We start from the raw sequence: 21,012 nt of genomic DNA, 5'->3' as shown, positions 1-21,012 counted from the left end.
GTTGGACTTTCTCAAATGCCTTTTCTGCATTGACTGATAAGATCATGTGGTTCTTGTCTTTTGTTTTATTTATATGATGGACTACATTGATTGTTTTTCTAATGTTGAACCATCTCTGCATACCTGGTATATATCACATGTGATCAAGGTGAATTATTTTTTTGATATGTTGTTGAATTCTGTTGGCTAGAATTTTGTTGAGGATCGTTGCGTCGATGTTCATGAGGGATACTGGTCTGCAATTTTCTTTTTTTGTGGTATCTTTACCTGGGTTTTGGTATCAGGGTTATGCTGGCTTCATAGGAGGAGTTTGGGAGTATTCCATCCTTTTCTATGCTCTGAAATACCTTCAGTAGAAGTGGTGTTATCTTTTCTCTGAAAGTTTGGTAGAATTCTCCAGTGAAGCCATCCGGGCTAGGCCTTTTTTTGTTGGGAGTTTTTTAATTACGTTTTCAATCTCTTCTTTTGTTATGGGTTTCTTTAGTTGTTCTACCTCTGTGTTAGTTTAGGTAGGTAGTGAGTTTCTAGAAATTTGTCCACTTCCTCTAGGTTTTTGAATTTGTTAGAGTACAATTTTTTGTAGTATTCTGTTACGATTCTTTTAATTTCAGTTGGGTCTGTTGTGATATCACCCATCTCATTTCTTATAAGGGTTATTTGCTTCCTCTCCTGTTTTTCTTTTGTCATTTTGGCCAGTGATTTATCAATTTTGTTGATCTTTTCAAAGAACCAGCTTTTGGTCTTGTTAACTCTTTCCATTGTTTTTCTAGTCTCTATTTCATTTAATTCTGCTCTAATTCTTATTATGTCCTTTCTTCTGGCACCTGAGAGCTTCTTTTGCTGCTCTCCTTCTACGTGTTTCAGTTGTAGGGTTAATGTTTTGATTATGGCCCTTTCTGTTTTTTGGATGTGTGCATGTATTGCTATAAACTGACCTCTGAGCACTGCTTTTGCTGTGTCCCAAAGGTTCTGGCAGGATGTGTTTTCATTCTCATTTGATTCTATGAATTTCTTTATTCCGTCCTTAATTTCTTCTATAACCTAGTAGTTTTTGAGCAAGGTGTTGTTCAGTTTCCATGTGTTTGATCTTTTTTTTTGTTTTGCTGTTGTTTGATTTCTACTTTTATGGCTGTATGGTCAGAAAAGATGCTTTGTAATATTTCAATACTTTGGATTTTGTTAAGGCTTACTTTATGGCCTAATATGCGGTCTGTTATGGAGACTGTTCCATGTGTGTTGGAAAAGAAAGTGTACTTGGCTGTTGTCGGGGTGGAGTGTTGGGTATATGTCTATGAGATCAAGTTGGTTGATTGTAGCATTTAGCTCTTCTGAGTCTTTGTTGAGCTTCTTTCTGGATGTTCTGCTCTTCACCAAAAGTGGTGTGCTGAAGTCTCCTACCATTGTTGTAGAGCTTCCTATTTCTCTTTTCAAATGATGTTACAGTTTGTTTTACGTATTTTGGAGCCCTGTCGTTGGGTGCGTAAATATTTATTACAGTTACGTTCTCCTGGTGAATTGACCCTTTAATCATTATATAGTGTCCTTCCTTGTCCTTTGTGGTGGATTTTACTTTGAAATCTATTTTGTCAGAGACTAATATTGCCACTCCTGCTCTTTTTTGAGTGTTGTTTGCTTGATACATTTTTTTCCATCCTTTGAGTTTTTGTTTGTGTCTTTAAGTCTAAGGTGTGTCTCTTGTAGGCAGCATATAGATGGATTGTGTTTTTTTAATCTAATCTGCCACTTTCTGTCTCTATTGGTGCATTTAGTCCGTTTACATTCAGTGTAATTATTGATAGGTATGAGTTTAGTGCTGTCATTTTGATGTCTTTTTTTGTGCGTTTTTTTCAGTGTCTTTGTTCCACTTAATTTTCTGTGCTGAGTCGTTTTTCTTTATATATTTTCTTTTCATCTTTTTCATTGTTGTTGATTTTGTGTTTGCTGAGTCTATATTTTTCTTGTTTTTTATTTTGATGTGTAGGATCGTTAGTTTCCTTTGTGGTTACCTTAATATTTACCGCTATTTTTCTAATACCAGTCTTTTATTTCTTTATATCACCTTGACTTCCTGTCCATATGCAAAATCTATGTCTACATTTTTTAAGTCCGTTTTTTTTTGTTTGTTTTAATGTTGTTATCTTTTACATATTGACATCTGTTTCCCTATTTTCAATGTTTTAGCTTTGATGTACTTTTGTGTCTTCCTCTTCTGGGTTGATATCTGGTTGCTCTGTCCTGTGTTCTAGTCTTGGGTTGTTATCTGATGTTACTGATTTTCTAACCAGAGGACTCCCTTTAGAGTTTCTTGTAATTTTGGTTTTGTTTTTGCAAATTCCCTAAACTACTCTTTATCTGGAAATGCTCTAATTTTGCCGTCATATTTGAGAGACAGTTTTGCTGGATATATAATTCTTGACTGGCAGTTTTTTCCTTCAAGGCTTTATTTATGTCATCCCATTGCCTTCTTGCCTGGATGTTTTCTGCTGAGTAGTCCAAGCTTATTCTTATTGACTCTCCTTTGTAGATGACTTTTCGTTTATCCCTAGCCACTCTTAAAATTCTCTCTTTATCTTTGGTTTTGGCAAGTTTGATTATAATATTATAATGTCTTGGTGACTCTTTTTTGGGATCTATGTTATGTGGGGTTCGATGAGCATCTTGGATAGATATCTTGTCATCTTTCACAATATCAGGGAAGTTGTCTGCCAACCAATCTTCAACAATTCTCTCTGTATTTTTGGTTATCCACCCCGTTCTGGTATTCCAATCACTTATAGGTTATTCCTCTTGATAGAGTCCCACATAATTCTTAAGATTTCTTCATTTTTTTAAATCCTTTTATCCGATTTTTCCTCAGATAAGTTGGTTTCAAGTGCTTTATCTTCAATCTCACTAATTCTGACTTTCATTTCCTCAGTTCTGCTCCTGTGACTTTCTATTGAGTTGCCTAATTCTGACATTTTATTTTTAATCTTCTGGATTTCTGATTGCTGATTCTCTATGGATTCTTGCAGCCTGTTAAATTTGACATTATTCTCTAATCTTTTTAATTTCCTCTATTGCGTGTTCTGCGTTTTGAAGAATTTCCTTTCTAATTTCTTGAAAAGTTCTGTACAGTACTCTTTTGTATTCTGCTTCTGGTAATTCCAAGAAATTTTCCTCCTCTGCAAAATTTCTAGATTCTTTGTTTTGGGAGCTTGCTGAAGCCATCATGGATTGCCTCTTTATATGATTTGATATGGACTGTTGTCTCTGAGCCATCAATAAGTTATTATATTTATTTATTTTATGTTTACTTACTGTGTCCTAGCTTCTTGTTTTGTTTTTATATGCCCAAGTGGGCTGCTTGTATGGGCTATTTTGATTATTGGCACCTTTGAAGCTCTAATGTCCTGTCACCAGGTGGTTAGATCTGTTAGTAGGTATGTGAGCTCAGGAGTCCACCCACTCCTCCCGTACGGATTCAGCTCAGGTGTCCAGGTAGGTAGCCACCAAGTGTGTGGTGTAGGTTCTCATTTACAGTCCTAGACAGGCATGGGTGATTGGTGTACACATGGGCATCTGGCTGCAGCAGGGGGACACACTCTGAGCAAGACGGGGCTTATGGCTGCCCCAGTGTGTCCAGGAGGAAGGCGTGTCCCTGTTTCTTAGCGCGCGTAGGTGGGTGGGTTTTGCAGCCGGACTATGAGCATCTTATGCTGTTGTCTATAAGGCCTGGGGGCATCCCTTATCCTTGGGCCCCTATCACAGGTGGCTAGGTGGAGCCACCAGTCCTCAGGTCCCTGATGTGGGTAGGTGAAGACCCTGCTTAATGGGCAGAGCAGTGTCAAATGTCAAGAAACTGCCACTTCACAGCTGAAACAGTTGAAGTTAGACTTCCAGTATATACCCTATTGTGCTGTGGTAATGAGGGCTTACACTGTTGAAATGTGCCCACACAAGTCTGTACAGGGGGAAAGGCACTCAAAGTCCGTGGATCCCTTATGTCTGTGTCTAGGCAAAGGAGCTGTGCCTACCCTGGGTTTCTTGCTTAGGGGAACTGGCAGTTTCTTTTTTACCCTGTTTGTTAATTTGTTCACTCTCCAAGGCAGGGAGAATGGCTCCGGGCGTGTGACAGATCCTACTTCTGGCCCAGGGGACCTGGCAGTTGCTGAAGCCGGTCCTGGACCCAGTGCAGAGCAGGGAGCGGGGAGGTAAATGGGAGAGAGGTTTTTCTCTCGGGGTATTTTTGATCCACACGGTAGGCCGTACTCAAGTACTTATCTTTCACCGATTGAGGGCTGCTTCTCACTGGTTCTGGGTGGCCGAGTAGACTCTCTGCCGCTGGGTCTCTCCTGGTGTGGAATACACCTCCCGAGCACTGCTGCTTGCCTGCCTCACCGCTCACCCATGAGCTGATCAGGCCTGAAGGGCTCAGGCTCTCGCCAGGTCAGGTCTGGCAACTCCTCACTGCTTCCAAACTGTCTCTCCATCCCCCTGCCACTCAGTCCAGTTCCTCAACTCTACCTTTGATGTTCAGGGCTCCCAGATTGCCATATATAATCGATTCACTTGTTTTTTCGGGTCTTTGTTGTAAGTGGGTCCACTGGAAGCATCTAAGTACTCCACCATCTTGGCCCCACCCTCTTTGATCCATTTTGAGTTAATTTTTGTATTTGGTGTGAGGTAGGGGTCCAATTTAATGTTTTTGCATGTGGCTATCCAGTTGTCCCAGCACCATTTGCTGAAGAGATTATTTCTTCACTTAATGGATTTGGCACCCTTGTTAGAAATCATTTATGGCTTTATTTCAGGACCCTCAATTCTGTTCCATTGATCTATGTCAGTCCCACACTGTACTGTGGGGAAAGCTTGCAGTCATTCACCGTTAAGTATGATCTGGATGTGGCTTTTCACAGATGCCCTTTATCAGTTTGAGGAAATTCTCTTCTTTTCCTAGTGTTTTTTATCATGAAAGGGTGTTGGATTTTGTGAAATGCTGTTCCTGCATCAATTAAGATGACCATGTGTGTTTTTTTTTCTCTTCATTCTAATAGTATGGTGTATTACATTGATTAATTTTTGCATGTTGAATCACACTTGCATTCCTGGAATTAATCCTACTTGGTTATGGTGTATAATCCTTTTACTATGCTGCTGCATTTGGTTTGCTAGCCTTTTGCTGAGGATTTTCGCATTTATATTCCTAAGGGTTATTAGTCTGTAGTGTCCTTTTCTTGTGATATGTTTGTCTGGCTTTGGTATCAGAGTAATACTGGCCTCATAAAATGAGTTAGGAAGTGTTTCCTCCTCTTTTATTTTTGGGAAGAGTTTGAGAAGGATTGGTGTTAATTCTTCTTTAAACATTTGGTAAAAATTGCCATTGAAGCCATGTGGTTCTGGGCTTTTCTTTGTGGGAGGTTTTTTGATTGCCAATTCAGTCTCTTCATTTATAAATCTGTTCAGATTCTCTATTTCTTCTTGATCTAGTTTTGGTAGTTTTGTGTCTTTCTAGGAATTTGTCCGTTTCATCTTTATTATCTAATTTGTTGGCATACAGTTGTTCATAGTATTTTCATGACCCTTTTTATGTCTGTAGGGTTGGTTGTAATGTCCCCATTTTCATTTCTGATTTTAGATATTTGCATCTTTTTTTTTTCATGATCAGTCTAGCTAAAGGTTTGTCAGTTTTGTTGCTGATCTTTTCTAAGAACCCGTTTTTGGTTTCGCTAATTTTCTCTCTCCATTTTTTTTTTTTTTTTGGTTTGTTTTTTGGTGAAAATATACGCAACAAAACACATCCATTAACATTTTCTGTTTGCGCAGTTCAACATTGGTTACATTCTTTGCATTGTGTCACCATTCTCCCTATCTCTACCCATGTTCTTTCACCACCATTAACCTAGACTCTCTATTCCCTACACTTCTTCTCTGTGTTTTAGAGTTACTGCTGTCAATTTGATCTCATGTAGGTAATTCTTTAAAGGTGCACTGCTCAAGGTGAACATCTTTACTAGTTGAGCTAAACCGTTGTTTAAAGATGACTTCATGGGATAGTTTTGGTTCAAGGCTTAAAGATTATCTCAGGGCAGTAGATTCAGGGGTCCCCCCAGTCCCAATAGGTCCAGTAAGTCTGGATTCTATAAGAATTTAAAATTCTGTCCCACATTTTTCCTCTTTTTGATCAGGATCCATCTATTGAGTCCCCATAATTTTTGAAGCAAGTCTCAGAGATATCATATCGTTCGGTTTTGATGTCCAGCTAGGATTGAAAACCACTGCTTTAATCCATGTGATTTTGGTATTTCAGTCTCCAGGGAAATCTTAATGTCTCTAGTTTTTAACTTATTAAGGATGAGCCATGTTTATGCAATCCTACATTTATGCACAGCACATATACCACGCAGATTTCTGCCTCCCTCTTCCACTTGGGTAACTCCCTCTACCTGGAACGCCCTTCCTCTACCACTTTCTGCCTGACCTTACCCATCCATCTGCCCAGGCCCAGTGGTGTGCTCTTGACCTTGAAGCTTTTCCCAGCACAAGTTCTCTCCCTCCTTTGAACTCCGTGATTAGAGTCTGTATTTGTTCACTTTGCATTTGAGTAGTTCTGTTACTCATTCTTCATTATTTCTATTAGACTTCTGGCCCCTACTAGATTATATGATCTGAAAGTCTGGGCCCCATGGATACCTTCTCTGTGTCTCCTGTGGTATCTGTCACAGTACTGGTGCTTGGTCCACACTCAGCGGATTTGAACATAGCAGGGGATGATGGCATTACAGGGCTGCCGGCCAACGTTCTGCGCCTCAGAGCTCTTGATCCCAAGGTAGAACCAGCTCCTTTTTTTTTTTTTTAATGTGTATATGATAAAATTCACTCTGAGTGGCGTATAGTTCTGTGGGTTTTGACAAATGCATAGAACTGTGTATCCACCACCAAAATCAACATACAGAGTAGTTCCATCACCCCCCAAAAATTACCTCCCACTGCCCCTCTGTAGCCAGCCCTCTCTGGCCTGGCCCCTGGTATCTGCTGAATTGTTCTACTTTTCAAGAATGTCATCTGAATAGAATCATACAGTATGTGGCCCTTTTTGTGAGCCTGGCTTCTTTGATTAAGCAAAAATCTAGCTACTTCTTTAATTGTTAATCCTGAGATCCCTCTATTAAGCAGCAGGAGCCAGAGGTTCTTCTGCGATTTTAAAGAACCAGGCCAGGTGAATGCAGGACTCTGGTACCCCAGTCTGGCTCTCTTTGTCCTGTCACCAGGCCGCTTCCATTCTAGGAGCTGCACCAGACACAGGAGGAGTTTAAGGAGCTGCAGGCAGAGCAGCGGAGCCAGGAGATGGCTGGGCGACACCGCCAGAGGGAATTGGAGAAGCAGCTGGGTGTCCTGAGGGTCGAGGCTGATCGAGTCCAGGAGCTGGACCAGCAGAACCTACAGCTACAGAAGACCCTCCAGCAGCTGAGACAGGACTGTGAAGAGGCTTCCAAGGCAAGGGGAGTGGGCATGGGGCGTAGGAGGTGGAGGCTGAGGGGTCTGGAGGGCTGAGGAGCCAGAGGGCGTGGAAGTTACCTGTCATGGGTACGTACCGACCAGATCCTTGGTCCAAAGCGTGTGGTTAAAACCAGCCAGGATTTGGCAGTAGGGGAGGTGGCTGTGGCTGGCGGCACCCACGGCATCTCTGTAGGGGTGGGCTTCTCAGGGAGGCCTCTGGCTGGTGGCACTAGCTTCTTTAAGCTCTCGTTCTGGTGGGCGCTCTCCTGGGTGTAGCAACGACCCCGCTCCCTAGGGTCTGAGCCGCCGCTTTGTGACCCGCCCGCAGGCTAAGATGGCAGCGGAGGCAGAAGCCGCAGTGCTGGGGCAGCGTCGGGCAGCAGTGGAAACAACGCTTCGGGAGACCCAGGAGGAAAACGACGAGTTCCGACGGCGCATCCTGGGTCTGGAGCAGCAGCTGAAGGAGGCGCGAGGCCTGGGGGAGGGCAGGGAAGCGGTGGAGGCGCGACTCCGCGACAAGGTGCAGCGGATGGAGGTCAGTGCTTCTGCTGCCATTGCTGGCTTCCTCTGGCTGAATGCTCTGCCGTCCATTTTATTCTGTCCTCAGCGAGCTTCTGTTCTGCCTCCCCAAACCCTGCGTTGAACCTTGGGTTTATTCCCCAGCGGGCACCGGTGTGCGTGTTTCAGCCCTTCACTAGCGTTTTCCCTCCCTCCTACCCTTTGCCTGCTCGCTGCGTCTTCGTTTCTTTACTGGCTCCTCTGAGCCTGTTTTCACTGCCCACAGATACCTCCCCTCTTCCACCTAACCAGTTAACCAGTACACTCAAGTTGATTCTGACTCATGACCACCCCACGTGTGTCAGAGTAAAATTGTGCTCCATAGGGTTTTCGAAAGCTGATTTTTTTTCAGAAGTAGATTGCCAGGCATTTCTTCCAAGGCACCTCTAGGTAGACTTGAAATGCCAGCCTTTCAGTTAGCAGCCAAGCACGTTAATTGTTTGTACCACCCAGGGCCGACTCCTCCTCCTCCTCACCTCCAGATGCGTGAACCCCAGCTTTGTCTCCTTGCAGTCTGACCCCTCTTTCCCACCTCCTCCCTCTCAGGCAGAGAAGCAGCGGCTCGAAGAGGCCCTGGACACAGCTCAGGAAGAAGAAGGGAGCCTGGCAGCAGCCAAGCGGGCACTGGAGGCCCGGCTGGAGGAGGCCCAGCGGGGGCTGGCCCGCCTGGGGCAGGAGCGGCAGGCGCTGAGCCAGGCCCTAGAGGATGAGGGGAAGCAGCGCGAGGCACTCCGGCGGGACAAGGCGGAGCTGGAGGAGCAGAAGCGTCTGCTGGACAGGACCGTGGACAGACTGAACAAGGAGGTGGGGCACGGGGCGGCAGGCTCTTAGGAAGAGACTCAGCTCATACAGAAGCTTGGCTGGGGGGGCGTGGATGGGGCAACCCCGAACTGTGCCGTTTGCTTTCTGACATTCATTGCTGAGGTGGCCACGGTCAAATTTCCAAGGAGTGACATCCTTCCTCCCTCTCTTCCTTGGTTTTGACTGTCCCTCACATCCTTTATGGTCTTGGTGCTGAGAGAATCCCTCCTGGGAGGGATATTTATCACTTTGAAGCCCTAAACGTGTGAATCTTCACTGATAGAATTTCATCTTTCGGGGAGGGGAGGGAGACAGGAAGAAAGGGAAATAAGGTGCATTTTGGGGGTGAGGTTCTCTTCCCAATCGCTTTATAAAATAAGAAGAAACTATTTCATCAATTCTAAAATGCACATTTTTTTTCATTTTTTAAAAAATAATTTATTTTTTTTGTTGTTGAGAATGTACATGGCAGAATGTACACCAGTTCAACAGTTTTTACGTGTATAGTTCAGTGACATTGATCACATTCTTTGAGGTATGTGACCATTCTCACCCTCCTTTCCTGAGCTGTTCTTCCCCCATTAACATAAACTCACCGCCCCTTACGGTTCCTGTCTGATCTTTCCAGTTGCAGTTGTCAATTTGATCCCATATAGATAGTCTTAAAAGAGCCCATGCTCAAGGCATACATTCTTTGCTAGCTAAGCTAAACTATTGTTTGGTTTTAAGAAGACTTCAGGGGATATTTTTGGTTTAAATTTTAAAGATTGTCTCAGGGCAGTAGTTTCAAGAGTTCTCCCAGCCTCCATGGCTCCAGAGAGTCTAGAATCCTTGAAAATTTGTAATTCTGTTCTACATTTTCCCCCTTTTGATCAAGATTCTTCTATAGAATCTCTGATCAAAATGTTCAGTAATGGTAGATGGGCACCATCCACTTCTTCTGGTTTCATGGCAGAGGAGACAGTTGTTCATGGGGGCAGTTAGCTACACATTCCATATCCTCCTCCTATTCCCGACTCTCTTTCTTCGTCTGTTGCTCCAGACAAATAGAAGCCAATTGTTGTGCCTTGGATGGCTGCTTGCAAGCTTTAAAGACCCCAGGCACTACACATTGAAGGTAGAGCAGAAGCACTAAGCATGTTATTAGGCCAGTTAACTGGGATGTCCCATGAAACCATGACCCTAAACCTTCAAAGCAAGGAATCAAATCCCATAAGGTCACCTCAGCAGCTACTCTTTTTTTTTTTCATTTTTGTAAATATATCTATCACACAGCTTTTGCCAATTCAACTTTTTACAGGTGTACAACTTAGTGACCGCGATAATGTTAATCATCTGTGCAACCCTTCCCTTAATCAATGCGATTTTTCCATTATGGTAAACTGAAAGTCAGTACTCCATCAGCAGTAACTCTCTCCCGCCCCTGGTAACCACTAAGAAACTTTGGTCTCTATACATTTACCTGTTCTTATTTTTTTATATAAGTGAGGTCATATAATATTTGTCCTTTTTTTTTTTCTTTTTACTGTGCTTTAAGTGAAAGTTTACAGTTCAAGTTAGTCTCTCACACAAAAATTTATACGTACATTGTTATGTGACCCTAGTTGCTCTCCCTGTACTGTGACAGCACACTCCTCCTTTCCAGCCTGGATTTCCCATGTCCATTCAACCAGCTCCTGACCCTCTCTGCCTTCCCATCTCGCCTCCGGACAGGAGCTGCCCATAAAATGCACATTTTATCGTCTCTGAAATTGGGTTATGTCTGATGATGGATGGTCTGTCATGGTTCAGTGGGCGCGTTTTTCTTTCTTGGTGGTATATCTTACAATTATTGGCATCTTAGGTTTGCTGAAATATGGTAGTTTAAGGTTTACGTGCGTCAGGCTCCGTGGTAAGTCCTTTATGTAATCTAATTAACTAATGCAATTAGCACAGCAACCTCGTGAAGTAGCCATTGTTGATATCCATTTTACAGACGGAGGGCTGAGGCCCCGAGAGGATAAGTCCCTTGCCTGTGGTCACACAGTTAGTAAGTGGTGGAGCCAGGATTCAAACCCAGGCAGTCTGTATGCTCCTAACCACCGCATTAGAGACCTAGGTCCAGGAAAGTAGGGTGGGGGCTCTGGGAATGTCTTGGCATGTGTGTGTGCAGAAGGGACAGAGGCATCTGTTACAGAGATGCAGTGCTGAGACCTCTCTTCTCTCTGCACCTCAGCTGGAGCAGACTGGGGAGGGCTCCAAGCAGGCCCTGCAGCAGCTCCAGGCCCAGCTGGAGGATTACAAAGAGAAGGCCCGGCGGGAGGTGGCAGATGCCCAGCGCCAGGCCAAGGATTGGGCCAGTGAGGTGGAGAAGGCCTCTGGGGGGCTGAGCCGGCTTCAGGATGAGGTAGGAGCTCAAGATCACCCCTAAGTGGCAGGAGGGTGGCAACCATCCAGTGTCCTTGGTTTGAAGAGGTCACCCATTGCCTCTTAGCTGAGTCTGTGGCCAGGGTGTCCTGGGGCCCAGGTTTAGGTCTGCTGGCAATGATAAACTAAAGTGGGGGATGGTGGGGGGACTGGCCCACGCTGGGTACAGAAAATAGGGGGCGCATCGTCTGTAGAGCAGTGATTCTCAAAGTCTGCTGCACATTAGAGTCACCTGGGAAGATCTGAAAAGTCTCAGGGGCCAAGCTGTCTCCAGCGCCATTCAGGTCATCGTCTCTGGGGTCCGGGATCAGTAGGTTTAAAACCTCCCCAGGCGGTTCCAGTCTACGCAGAGAGTTTCTGAACTAAAACTTGGTCTGCTTTTTGTTATCTGCACGCTCTGCCGATTCTGAAGAATGTCAGCGATAAGATCTTCCTCCCCGCGGGGCGGGGTCCTCACCTCTCACCTTCTTCTTCACTCTGCCTGCCTTCTTGCTTTCTTCCCTTTGCTCAGACCCAGAGGCTGCGGCAGGTGCTGCAGGAATCCCAGGCCGAGCGGGACACGGCCCAGCTGGACAAAGAGCTGCTGGCCCAGCGGCTGCAGGGCCTGGAACAGGAGGCAGAGAACAAGAAGCGCTCCCAGGACGACAGGGCTCGGCAGCTGAAGGGCCTTGAGGTGAGGACGTTGAAGGGTGGGCTGTGGGGGGTGGAGAGGGAGAGTGTTCATGTCCTGCAGAGGGGGGACCTCTGTGGGGGAAGGAATCAGGACGCTCCAAGCCTCCTTCTGTACTAGGGATTGAAAACTGGCAGCCCACAGCTGATGGGTTTTGTTTGTCTGCAGTGTTTTTAACAACTTGGCATCAGTTGCCGATGTTGAGAAATTTACAGATTCCACATAAAAAATTGGGTTTTTTGAGGGTCACATAAACCAGAGACTCCATCAGCCTGAGACCAAAAGAACTAGATGGTGCCCGGCTACCACAATGACCGTCCTGACAGGGAACACAACAGAGAGTCCCTGATGGAGCAGGAGAAAAGTGGGGTGCAGAATTCAAATTCTGGTAAAAAGACCAGACTTAATGGTTTGATTGAGACTGGAGGGACCCCAGAAGACATCGCCCCTGGACTCTCTGTCAACCCAGAACTAAAGCCATTCCTGTGGCCAACTCTTCAGACAAAGATTGGACTGGACTGTGGGACATAAAATGATACTCGTGAAGAGTGTGCTTCTTAGCTCAAGTAGATCCATGAGACTAAATGGGCAGCTTCTGTCTGGAGGTGAGATGAGAAGGCAGAGAGGGTCAGGAGCTGGCTGAATGGACACGGGAAATCCGGGGTGGAAAGAAGGAGTGTGCTGTCACAGTATGGGGAGAGCAATTAAGGTCACATAACAACGTATGTATAAATTTTTATATGAGAAACTAACTTGAATTGTAAACTTGCACTTAAAGCCCAACAATTTAAAAAAAGAATGAAAATAGAAAAAGAAAGTAAAATGAAATAAAATACAACTTTGTAAAACATTTGTAAACTGAGGAACATTAGAAGTTAATTTCGTGAAATATGAAGTCAAATTAAAAAAAAAAATTGGGTTTCTGGCTTCTTTTGTAAAATTGGAAAAATACGGTGATTCTGAGCTTTCAGCCCTGCGTTTCTGGCCTGGCAGCAGTTGGCTGGAGCTGAGCGGTGTGGTTGCCTCGTTACAGGTAGCAATGCTGTCCATTCGGCTGTACTTGGCCATAAGTAATAGTCCCAACAGCAAGCGGTGGCTGCAGCAGCAAACACGTATGTATCGTGCTCTCTGCCAGGCACTGTAAGACTCGCTTAATTCTCAGAATGACCCTGTGAAAAAGGTACTCTTGTTTTCTCCATTGTACAGATGAGGAAGACTGAGGCACAGACAGGTTAGGTGATTTGTCCACGGTCACACTGCTAGCAAGTGGTGGATCTGAATTTCAAACCCAGGCAGTCTGGCCCCCGAGTCTGTACTCTTTTTTTTTTTTTTTAAGTTGTGCTTTAGATGAAGGTTTACGGAGCAAATTAGTTTCTCATTAAACAATTAACACACATATTGGTTTGTGACATGGGTTGCCAACCCTGCAACATGCCAACACTCTCCCCTTCTCGACCTTGGGTTCCCCATTTCCATTGGTCCAGCTTTCCTGCCCCCTCCTGCCTTCTCGTCCTTGCCCCTGGGCTGTGTGCCCATTTAGTCTCGTAGATGTGGTTGAACTACGTGTATTATTGTTTGTTTGATGGGCCTGTCTAATCTTTGACTAAAGGGTGAACCTCAGGAGTGACTTCAGCACTGAGTTAAAAGGGTGTCCAGTGGCCATACTCTTGGTGTTTCTCCAGTTTCTGTCAAACCAGTAAGACTGGTCTTTTTTGTGAGTTTGGATTTTGTTCTGCATTTTTCTCCTGCTCTGCCTGGGACCCTCTGTTGTGAGCCCTGTCCCAGGAGTTGGTGCTTGTTGCCGTTGTACATTAGATGAAGGTTTACAGAATGAACTAGCTTCTCGTTAAACAGTTAGTACACGTATTGTTTTATGACATTGGTTAACAACCCCACAACATGTCAACACTGTCCCTTCTCCACCTTGGGTTCCCTATTACCAGCTTTCCTGTCGCCTCCTGGCTTCTAGTCCTTGTCCCTGGACTGTTGTGCCCCATTAGTCTCATTTTGTTTTATGGGTCTGTCTGATCGTTGGCTGAAGGGTGAACCTCTGGAGTGACTTCATTACTGAGCTAAAAGGGTGTCCAGGGGCCATACTCTCGGGGTTTCTCCAGTCTCTGTCAGGCCAGTAAGTCTGGTCTTTTTTTGTGCGTTAGAATTTTGTTCTACATTTTTCTCCAGCTCTGTCTGGGACCCTCTGTTGTGATCCCTGTCAGAGCGGTCAGTGGTGGTAGCCAGGCACCATCTAGTTGTACTGGACTCAGTCTGGTGGAGGCTGTGGTGGTTGTGGTCCATTAGTCCTTTGGACTAATCTTTTCCTTGTATCTTGTTTTCTTCATTCTCCCTTGCTCCTGAAGGGGTGAGACCAGTGGAGTATCTTAGATGGCTGCTCACAGGTTTTTAAGACCCCAGCCGCTACTCACCAAAGTAGAATGTAGAACATTTTCTTTATAAACTCTGTTATGCCAATTGAGCTAAATGTTGCCTGAGACCGTGGTCCCCACAGCCCTCTGCCCAGTAATTTGGTCCCTCCGTGGAGCTTCCATGCCCTTACCCTGAACAAGCTGTGCTGGCTTCCCCAGTATTGTGTACTGTCTCACCCTTCACCAAAGTTACCACTTATCTGTTGTCTGGTTAGTGTTTTTCCCTCCCCACCCCTCCCCTCCCTCATCACCATCACAGACTGTTTCTTTTTGTGTGTAAACCTTTTCACGAGTTTTTATAGTAGTGGTCTCATACAGTATTTGTCCTTTTGTGATTGACTTATTTCACTCAGCCATAATGCCCTCTAGATTCATCCATGTTGTCAGAGTCCATACTCAACCTCGACGTGGTGCCACCTGGTTCTGGAGTTTGCTCCCCCGGTCTGTACCCTGGTGTTTCAGTTTCTGATCCTCTCCACCTTAGCCTTGGCCCGGGCATTTGGGCTTCTCTTTATTTTCCCATTAGGGAAATAGGGCTCCTGCAGTGAGGAATGGATTCCGGGGTTTGTCTTCCTGCCGAAGGGTAGTTAATCAGAGTATGCCTCAATCCTTCCCCTCGATGAGGCACCTGGCCAGCAGAGGGCAGTAGCTCTGTGTTGGCTCCTGGCAGGGACAGGACCAAGAGGTTTATGGAGATGAGAGAGAAGTCTGTGGAGGCTGGCCTTTGAGGGGGTCCTTGTCTGAGTTTGGCATTTCAGTGTCTGGCATTTGGGGCAGGATTAACCTTTTGTCCCTCTGCTACAGGAGAAGGTCTCCCGGCTAGAGGCAGAGTTAGATGAAGAGAAGAACACTGTGGAGCTGTTGACGGACCGAGTAAATCGTGGCCGGGACCAGGTAACCCCTTCCTTACCTAAGCCTCATCTCTGCCTGTCTCTGACTTCACAGCCTCTTTACCATCTCAACACAACTCTCCCCTCCCATGCTTCCTAATCTGGAGCGTTTGGGCTGCAGAACCCGTACATGGTTCTACTTCAGGGTCTCGTCTGCTTCGGGAAGGGCTGGCAGGCTTTCTCACGTGGGAGGAAGCCAAGAATTCGAGAGGAGGAAGGAGTCCTGGTGGCCTGGGCTGCGCTCTGGCCTGAGTGGGGGCTGCTTTGGCTCAGAAGGGGTGCTAGTTCCTGGTGGGACTGTGGAGGTGCTCTTCTTAAGGCTCCTCCCAGTTTTATAGGCTGGGAATTTCTGGGACTCAGGGTTCAGAGACCCTCCCACAGGTACTCTGCTTCACTTGGTTCAGCTTGCGGGTTCCTCTTTAGCCTCCCCAAGTCTGGTTCCCCTTATCTGTCCCCGCTAGGTGGACCAGCTGAGGACAGAGCTCATGAATGAGAGGTCCGCTCGCCAGGACCTGGAGTGTGACAAAATCTCCCTGGAGAGACAGGTGAGGGGGAGGGCTGGGGAGTCTCGGGGGTAGACCCCAGCAGGCAGGTACAATGACCAGGGAAGGGACTGGGAAGGGAGCACTGACCGTGGAGCCTTCCTGTCCTCCCAGAACAAGGACTTGAAGAACCGGTTGGCCAGCTCAGAAGGCTTCCAGAAGCCCAGCGCCAGCCTTTCTCAGCTTGAGTCCCAGAATCAGGAGTTGCAGGCGCGGCTGCAGGCCGAGGAGAGGTGACAGGAGCTTGTCCTCCTTTCCTTCCTCCTTCCCTCCCTCCTTCCCTCTGCGTTCTTTTCCTTCAGGGCTCCTTCTGCCCTCCACCTCAGATGTGGCCAGCCTGGCCTGATCTCTTGATAGAAAGCAGAGAGAGCTGTAGAAATTCTGAAATCGGAATGACCTCTGTCTCCTCAGTTCTTTGATCTACCTGGATCCTCCCCGGGCTCTTGGTGCGGCCCAGGACTGAGGGGAATCCCTGGAGGCAGTAGGGACCAGGGGAGGATTCCCTTAGAAATGGCATCAGCCATGGACATCTCCCTACCCCCTGCCTTAGGGAGAAGTCAGTTCTGCAGTCCACCAACCGAAAACTGGAGCGGAGAGTTAAAGAGCTGTCTCTCCAGATTGATGACGAGCGGCAACATGTCAATGATCAGAAAGACCAGGTAAGCACACGGCCCGGGGGGCCAAGCGGCCGCGTGGCAAGTGCATGTTACGTATTTGCTCGAAGGCAAGGGCGGCCCCCGTCCTCCGTGTCTTCCAAACTTAACTTAGACTTTTTTTTATAAGGACAGGGAGATTAGATCGAAAGGAGTGGCTCTGCTGTTGAGTTGATTCCAATTTACAGCGCCCCCACGTGTGTCAGAGGAAAACCGTGTTCCCTAGGGTTTTCAATGGTTGATTTTTCGGAAGTAGATTACCAGGCCTTTCTTCTGAGGCCCCTCTGGGTGGGCTTCAACCTTTTTGTTAGCAGCCAAGCACGTTAACTCTTTATACCACCCAGGAACAAAATTGGGCCAGAATAGTCACAGTAAGCACGTGTATTGAGTGCTCTTTCTAAGTGGATGAGCTCATTTAATCCTTAAGACAACCCTATGAGCTGAGTCCATTTGTTATCTTGTTTTCCAGATGAGGACACTGAGGAACAGAGAGGTTAGAGAGCTCGCCTGGGGTCAGAACACTTTCCAGGGACAGTAATCCCTGGTCAAGATTGTTTCGGGGGAGGGGCCCAGGCTGTGGTAGCAGATGCTTTTCTAATGTGGGGACTTGGTGTCCTGCCCAGCTAAGCTTGCGGGTGAAGGCCCTCAAGCGGCAGGTGGATGAAGCGGAAGAGGAGATCGAGCGTCTGGACAGCCTGAGGAAGAAGGTCCAGCGTGAGCTGGAGGAGCAGCATGAGGTCAATGAACAGCTCCAGGCCCGGATCAAAACCCTGGAGAAGGACTCCTGGTATGGGCCGCCCTTTGCCTCTGCTCTGTAGACAGTGGAGCAGCAAGGGAGTGGACTCTCCTGAGCTGGATAAGGAGAATCTCCTTAAGAAGGGACTTTGCAGATAGTCACCTATTCCTGGCTCGAAGTCAGTAGGATTACCTCTCAGTATCTCGGCCCCGTCCTGTACATCCCGTCTCCCCAAATCTCTGATTAGTAGGGGTTCCTGTAAGTAGCTTTAGGCCTTAGGAGAATTAGAGTTTCCTTAGCATGAAAAGAATGGCTGGTGGCTGTCTCAAGTCTTCTTTTCCCTTCCCTTACAAGTGTTCCTCTCTCTCTGACTCAGGCGCAAAGCATCTCGCTCAGCTGCTGAGTCAGCCCTCAGACACGAAGGACTGAGCTCAGATGAGGAATTCGACAGTGTCTATGACCCCACATCTATTGCGTCTCTGCTTACGGAGAGCAACCTGCAGACCAGCTCCTGTTAGCTCATGCTCCGCCAAGGCCCAGAAACCAGGCTCAAGGCCTATCCTGGCCAGCCCCGCTCCGCCCTGTCTTGCTGTGCCTTGCCCAGCCCTGGAGTCCTCATTCCTCTCGATGACCCAGTTATTCAGACCTGAGACAGGAGGCGTCTGAGTGATGGCGGTGAAAAGGCATCAGAGCTAAGCTGATAGATGGACTTGCCCTTTCCTTTGGAGGGGTGGGTATTTTAGGCCAACCGAGTCCTTCCCTTATTTGTCGACCCTTCCCTCTTCTCCCTCGTGGAAGGATGGTGGGCATATAGGCAGAGGAGGACTGAGCAGGATAAGAAGGGATAGACATTGCCATGTATATAAAGCTGTATCTCTTCAGCTCTAATCCTAAGGCTCAGGGAAATCCCCTCTGCGATTCTGCTTCCGACTCCCGAAACCCATGTTCCTCCCACTCTGGAGGAGGATGGAGGTGGGCATCATGGGTAGTGGACATGCTGGCGTGGCTCTGCCAACTTAACACACGCTCCTCTTTGCACAGTTGGGGGTCCACGAGGTGGTCCCTGTACCCCGCCACTTCCTCCCACGCCGGCACATCCAAGGGACTCCTTCCCATCTTACCATTCCTACTTCTCTCCTTCCCATCTTACCATTCCTGCCTGCCTTCTTGCGTCTCAGTGCCTTAGCCAGGTGAGGAGATAAGGACGTGCGTCTTGCCTTTCACACCTGCACATTCATACCTCTCCAAAGACCAGCCTTTCTACAACCGGGGCCGTCAGCCTTCCCTGCTGCCCCAGTGACTGGTGGGGAGAGCCACTAGCTTCTCTACTGCTGACCCCTGGGAGGGGGACTTTGGTAGGGCTGTGATCAGGTTGCAGGGGCGGGGCCTGGTTGTGCTCAGGGTTTCTGTCCTTCCACTCCCTTCTCTGCAACTATGGATGTGGTTACAAGGTAGTTACTAGTGGGAACCCTGCCAACTGTCTGTACAAGTTCAGAACCCAAAGGTCTTAATCCCTATGGCCTTCACTGTGCCTGTCCTGACCAAGTGCACCCCACCTCGGTGGGGAACCAGGGACCCTCATTTTCTCAGGACCTTGGCCCTGATTCAGGGCTTCCTGCCTGGGGCTGGGAGGTAGAAATGGAAAGAGGCAATGGAGGCTTTATTTCTCCTTTGGATTTTGGGGAGAGCCAAGCCCTGGTGGGGAGGAGGTAATGGGGATGATTCACCTCTCATTTCTTCAGCAGGCTCTGGAGGGAGCTGGCCAGAGGAAGAAGGCTGCCCTCCCCAATGACCTGTAAATTCATGATTTAAAAAATTCTCTGTTCTTCTGCAAATCAGACATTCTCTCAATCCAACCCAGCTTTGATTTCATTTTAAATTAAATATTAAAATTATATATCAATACTGAAATCCTTGGTTTGTCTTCTCATTTTTTCCCCTGGCTTCTTTGGCGGTCCAAAGAAGGTTTTATGCAGAAGCCGTTGTAACTGTACAGCTTAGAGGCTGAAGCTGGAGTTGTCTTCATCTCACTAACCTTTTCAGAGACCCTTCCCAACAGATCAGGTGGGACCTGGAACCTAGGGAACCAGAAGTGTTTACAGCAAGCAGTCTCATTCTCTGTGGGACAACCCTCTGGGAATATGGGAATATCAAGGCCAGGAAATGCCTTTGAGGATTAGAGGGAAGCATCAGAACTGAATTTTATTCCCTTGGGTCATGGGGGTATGCCCAGTGTTCACTTCCTAGCTACAAAGATCCTCACCCATTCCTGCCTGGCATGGGACCCAGTCCCTACCTGAGATAGGGAAGTTCTGCCGTCCCTGCCCTTGTGTTGAAGAGGGAGCCAGTTGTCCACAGAGCTTATGGCCAGGTATAGGAGTACTGTCCATCCTGGAGTGGGCCAGACCTCCCAAGGTATTCTGCCTGCTGTCCAGGTGGACCATTGCCCAGTGGAGCAGCCACCTGCCTAGAGCAGCTGGGCTATGAAAAGTCTCCGAGGTCCTGCTTGGCCAACCCTCTCTTCCAGGCCCCCAAGATGCCAGCCTGGCTTGGGAGCGAATGCAATAGAGAAGTTGAGGCTCATCAATTTCTCAAGCACACGAATTCCTTTTAAGGCAACACGTCCCGCCTCTTGCAACCATATAAGGGCAGCTTTGGTACAATGGCTTCTGCCAAACGAGCCCCACCCAGAGCCAAGCTGGCTTTGACTTTGGCCTGGGCTTCCTTCCAGGGAAGGGCACGGGCCAGACAGGCTTAGGCCAGTCTGTGTGAGCTGGCCCCTTGGTGTCTGCAATTCCACGGTGGAGGAAAGCTTTGTTCAGCTCCACAAAACTACAGACTGGTCTGTATATAGGGAAAAGAGCTTGTATGAAAGCTGCTGCAGGCTCTAACGCATCCCCTAGGGGCAGAGTGATTCCCTCGGACCAGCACTGATCTTGGGGTTGAAAGGAGTCAGCAGGCCTAATGAGCGTTTTGAGATACAAGCATACACGCCAGACAAAATGTTCAGTTAAGCAGCCCCAGGTAGCGCCAAAGCCTCACCTTTATGCAAATCTGAGCGAGGGTCGATGGGACGGATCCTGAAGCCTCCTGGCCCCGCCCATCCCGCTCATTAGGCCATTCTCATTGGTGAATGGCGCCGTGGGGCGTGGCCTATTTCCAGTCCCCGCCCCTGACACGTCTGTACCTGGGGCGGTTCCGCGCGCGGCCGCCTAGTAGGAGCCGGTGCGCAGGGCCGAGGGTTTGTCCGTGCTGCGCCCCCGGAAAGAAGATGAACGGGACGCGGAACTGGTGTACCCTGGTGGACGTGTACCCGGAGGGGCAGACCGCGGTGAGAACAAGCGGCCACACCGTTGGTGTCCCCGCTTTCTAATTCCGCCGCCCCGTGCCCCACTCGGCGCGATCTGACGCCCCGCGGCGGCGGCGGCGGGGTTTCCGGGGAGTCGCGGGACGGAGACTCTTTTGAGGCTCGAGGGCGTCCCTGCCCTAGCCGGGACTGGGCGCCGGTGCACGTCGTCGATCACCTCAGCCGTGGGGCCGCGGGACCCTGGGGCGTCGTGTGCGGAGTAGATGGGGCCGTCGGGGCGTGAGCTCAGGGACGGCGTCTGCGCGCTCCTGTGGGCGCGGTGCCCCGGAGAGGGGCGAGGCTGCCCTGGGGGCCCGGTGACCTCAGCGGTGGTGCTTAGGGGGACCAAGAACGGGAACCATGGGTAGAGGGTGAAATGCTGGGGCTTTTCCTGTGTGGACTGGAGGATGGGGGACGTGTGGGGAGCGATAGGACGCAACCCACGCCGAGGTGGCCCAGGACGCTGCGTTTCGCTGTGGCTTCCAGCCTGGGGTCCTTCCTCCGCTCA

At 48.0% G+C, this 21,012-nt stretch overlaps 2 protein-coding genes across 2 annotated transcripts in view; both read left to right on the top strand.

Moving 5' to 3' along the window:
- The window catches only part of CGN (cingulin), a 31,520-nt gene extending 13,280 nt beyond the window's left edge, over nucleotides 1-18,240 (top strand). Inside the window, exons 10-20 of the mRNA XM_004389537.3 lie at nucleotides 7,267-7,476; nucleotides 7,808-8,014; nucleotides 8,584-8,841; nucleotides 11,054-11,224; nucleotides 11,756-11,917; nucleotides 15,142-15,231; nucleotides 15,689-15,772; nucleotides 15,884-16,002; nucleotides 16,320-16,428; nucleotides 17,046-17,209; nucleotides 17,535-18,240. Of these exons, the coding sequence (XP_004389594.1) occupies nucleotides 7,267-7,476; nucleotides 7,808-8,014; nucleotides 8,584-8,841; nucleotides 11,054-11,224; nucleotides 11,756-11,917; nucleotides 15,142-15,231; nucleotides 15,689-15,772; nucleotides 15,884-16,002; nucleotides 16,320-16,428; nucleotides 17,046-17,209; nucleotides 17,535-17,676 (1,716 nt within the window). The 3' untranslated portion in view covers nucleotides 17,677-18,240. The remainder of the gene's footprint in view (nucleotides 1-7,266; nucleotides 7,477-7,807; nucleotides 8,015-8,583; nucleotides 8,842-11,053; nucleotides 11,225-11,755; nucleotides 11,918-15,141; nucleotides 15,232-15,688; nucleotides 15,773-15,883; nucleotides 16,003-16,319; nucleotides 16,429-17,045; nucleotides 17,210-17,534) is intronic.
- A 2,138-nt stretch (nucleotides 18,241-20,378) lies between these two features.
- Nucleotides 20,379-21,012, top strand: part of TUFT1 (tuftelin 1) — a 41,637-nt gene continuing 41,003 nt past the window's right edge. The window contains exon 1 of the mRNA XM_023724617.1: nucleotides 20,379-20,489. Coding sequence (XP_023580385.1) covers nucleotides 20,430-20,489 — 60 coding nt within the window. The 5' untranslated portion in view covers nucleotides 20,379-20,429. The remainder of the gene's footprint in view (nucleotides 20,490-21,012) is intronic.

This window comes from Trichechus manatus, unplaced genomic scaffold, assembly GCF_000243295.1.
Source record: "Trichechus manatus latirostris isolate Lorelei unplaced genomic scaffold, TriManLat1.0 scaffold00250, whole genome shotgun sequence".
NCBI classification, from domain to species: Eukaryota; Metazoa; Chordata; class Mammalia; order Sirenia; family Trichechidae; genus Trichechus; species Trichechus manatus.
The sequence above is the reverse complement of the archived record's forward strand: the minus strand, read 5'-3'. Positions and strand labels throughout refer to the sequence as shown.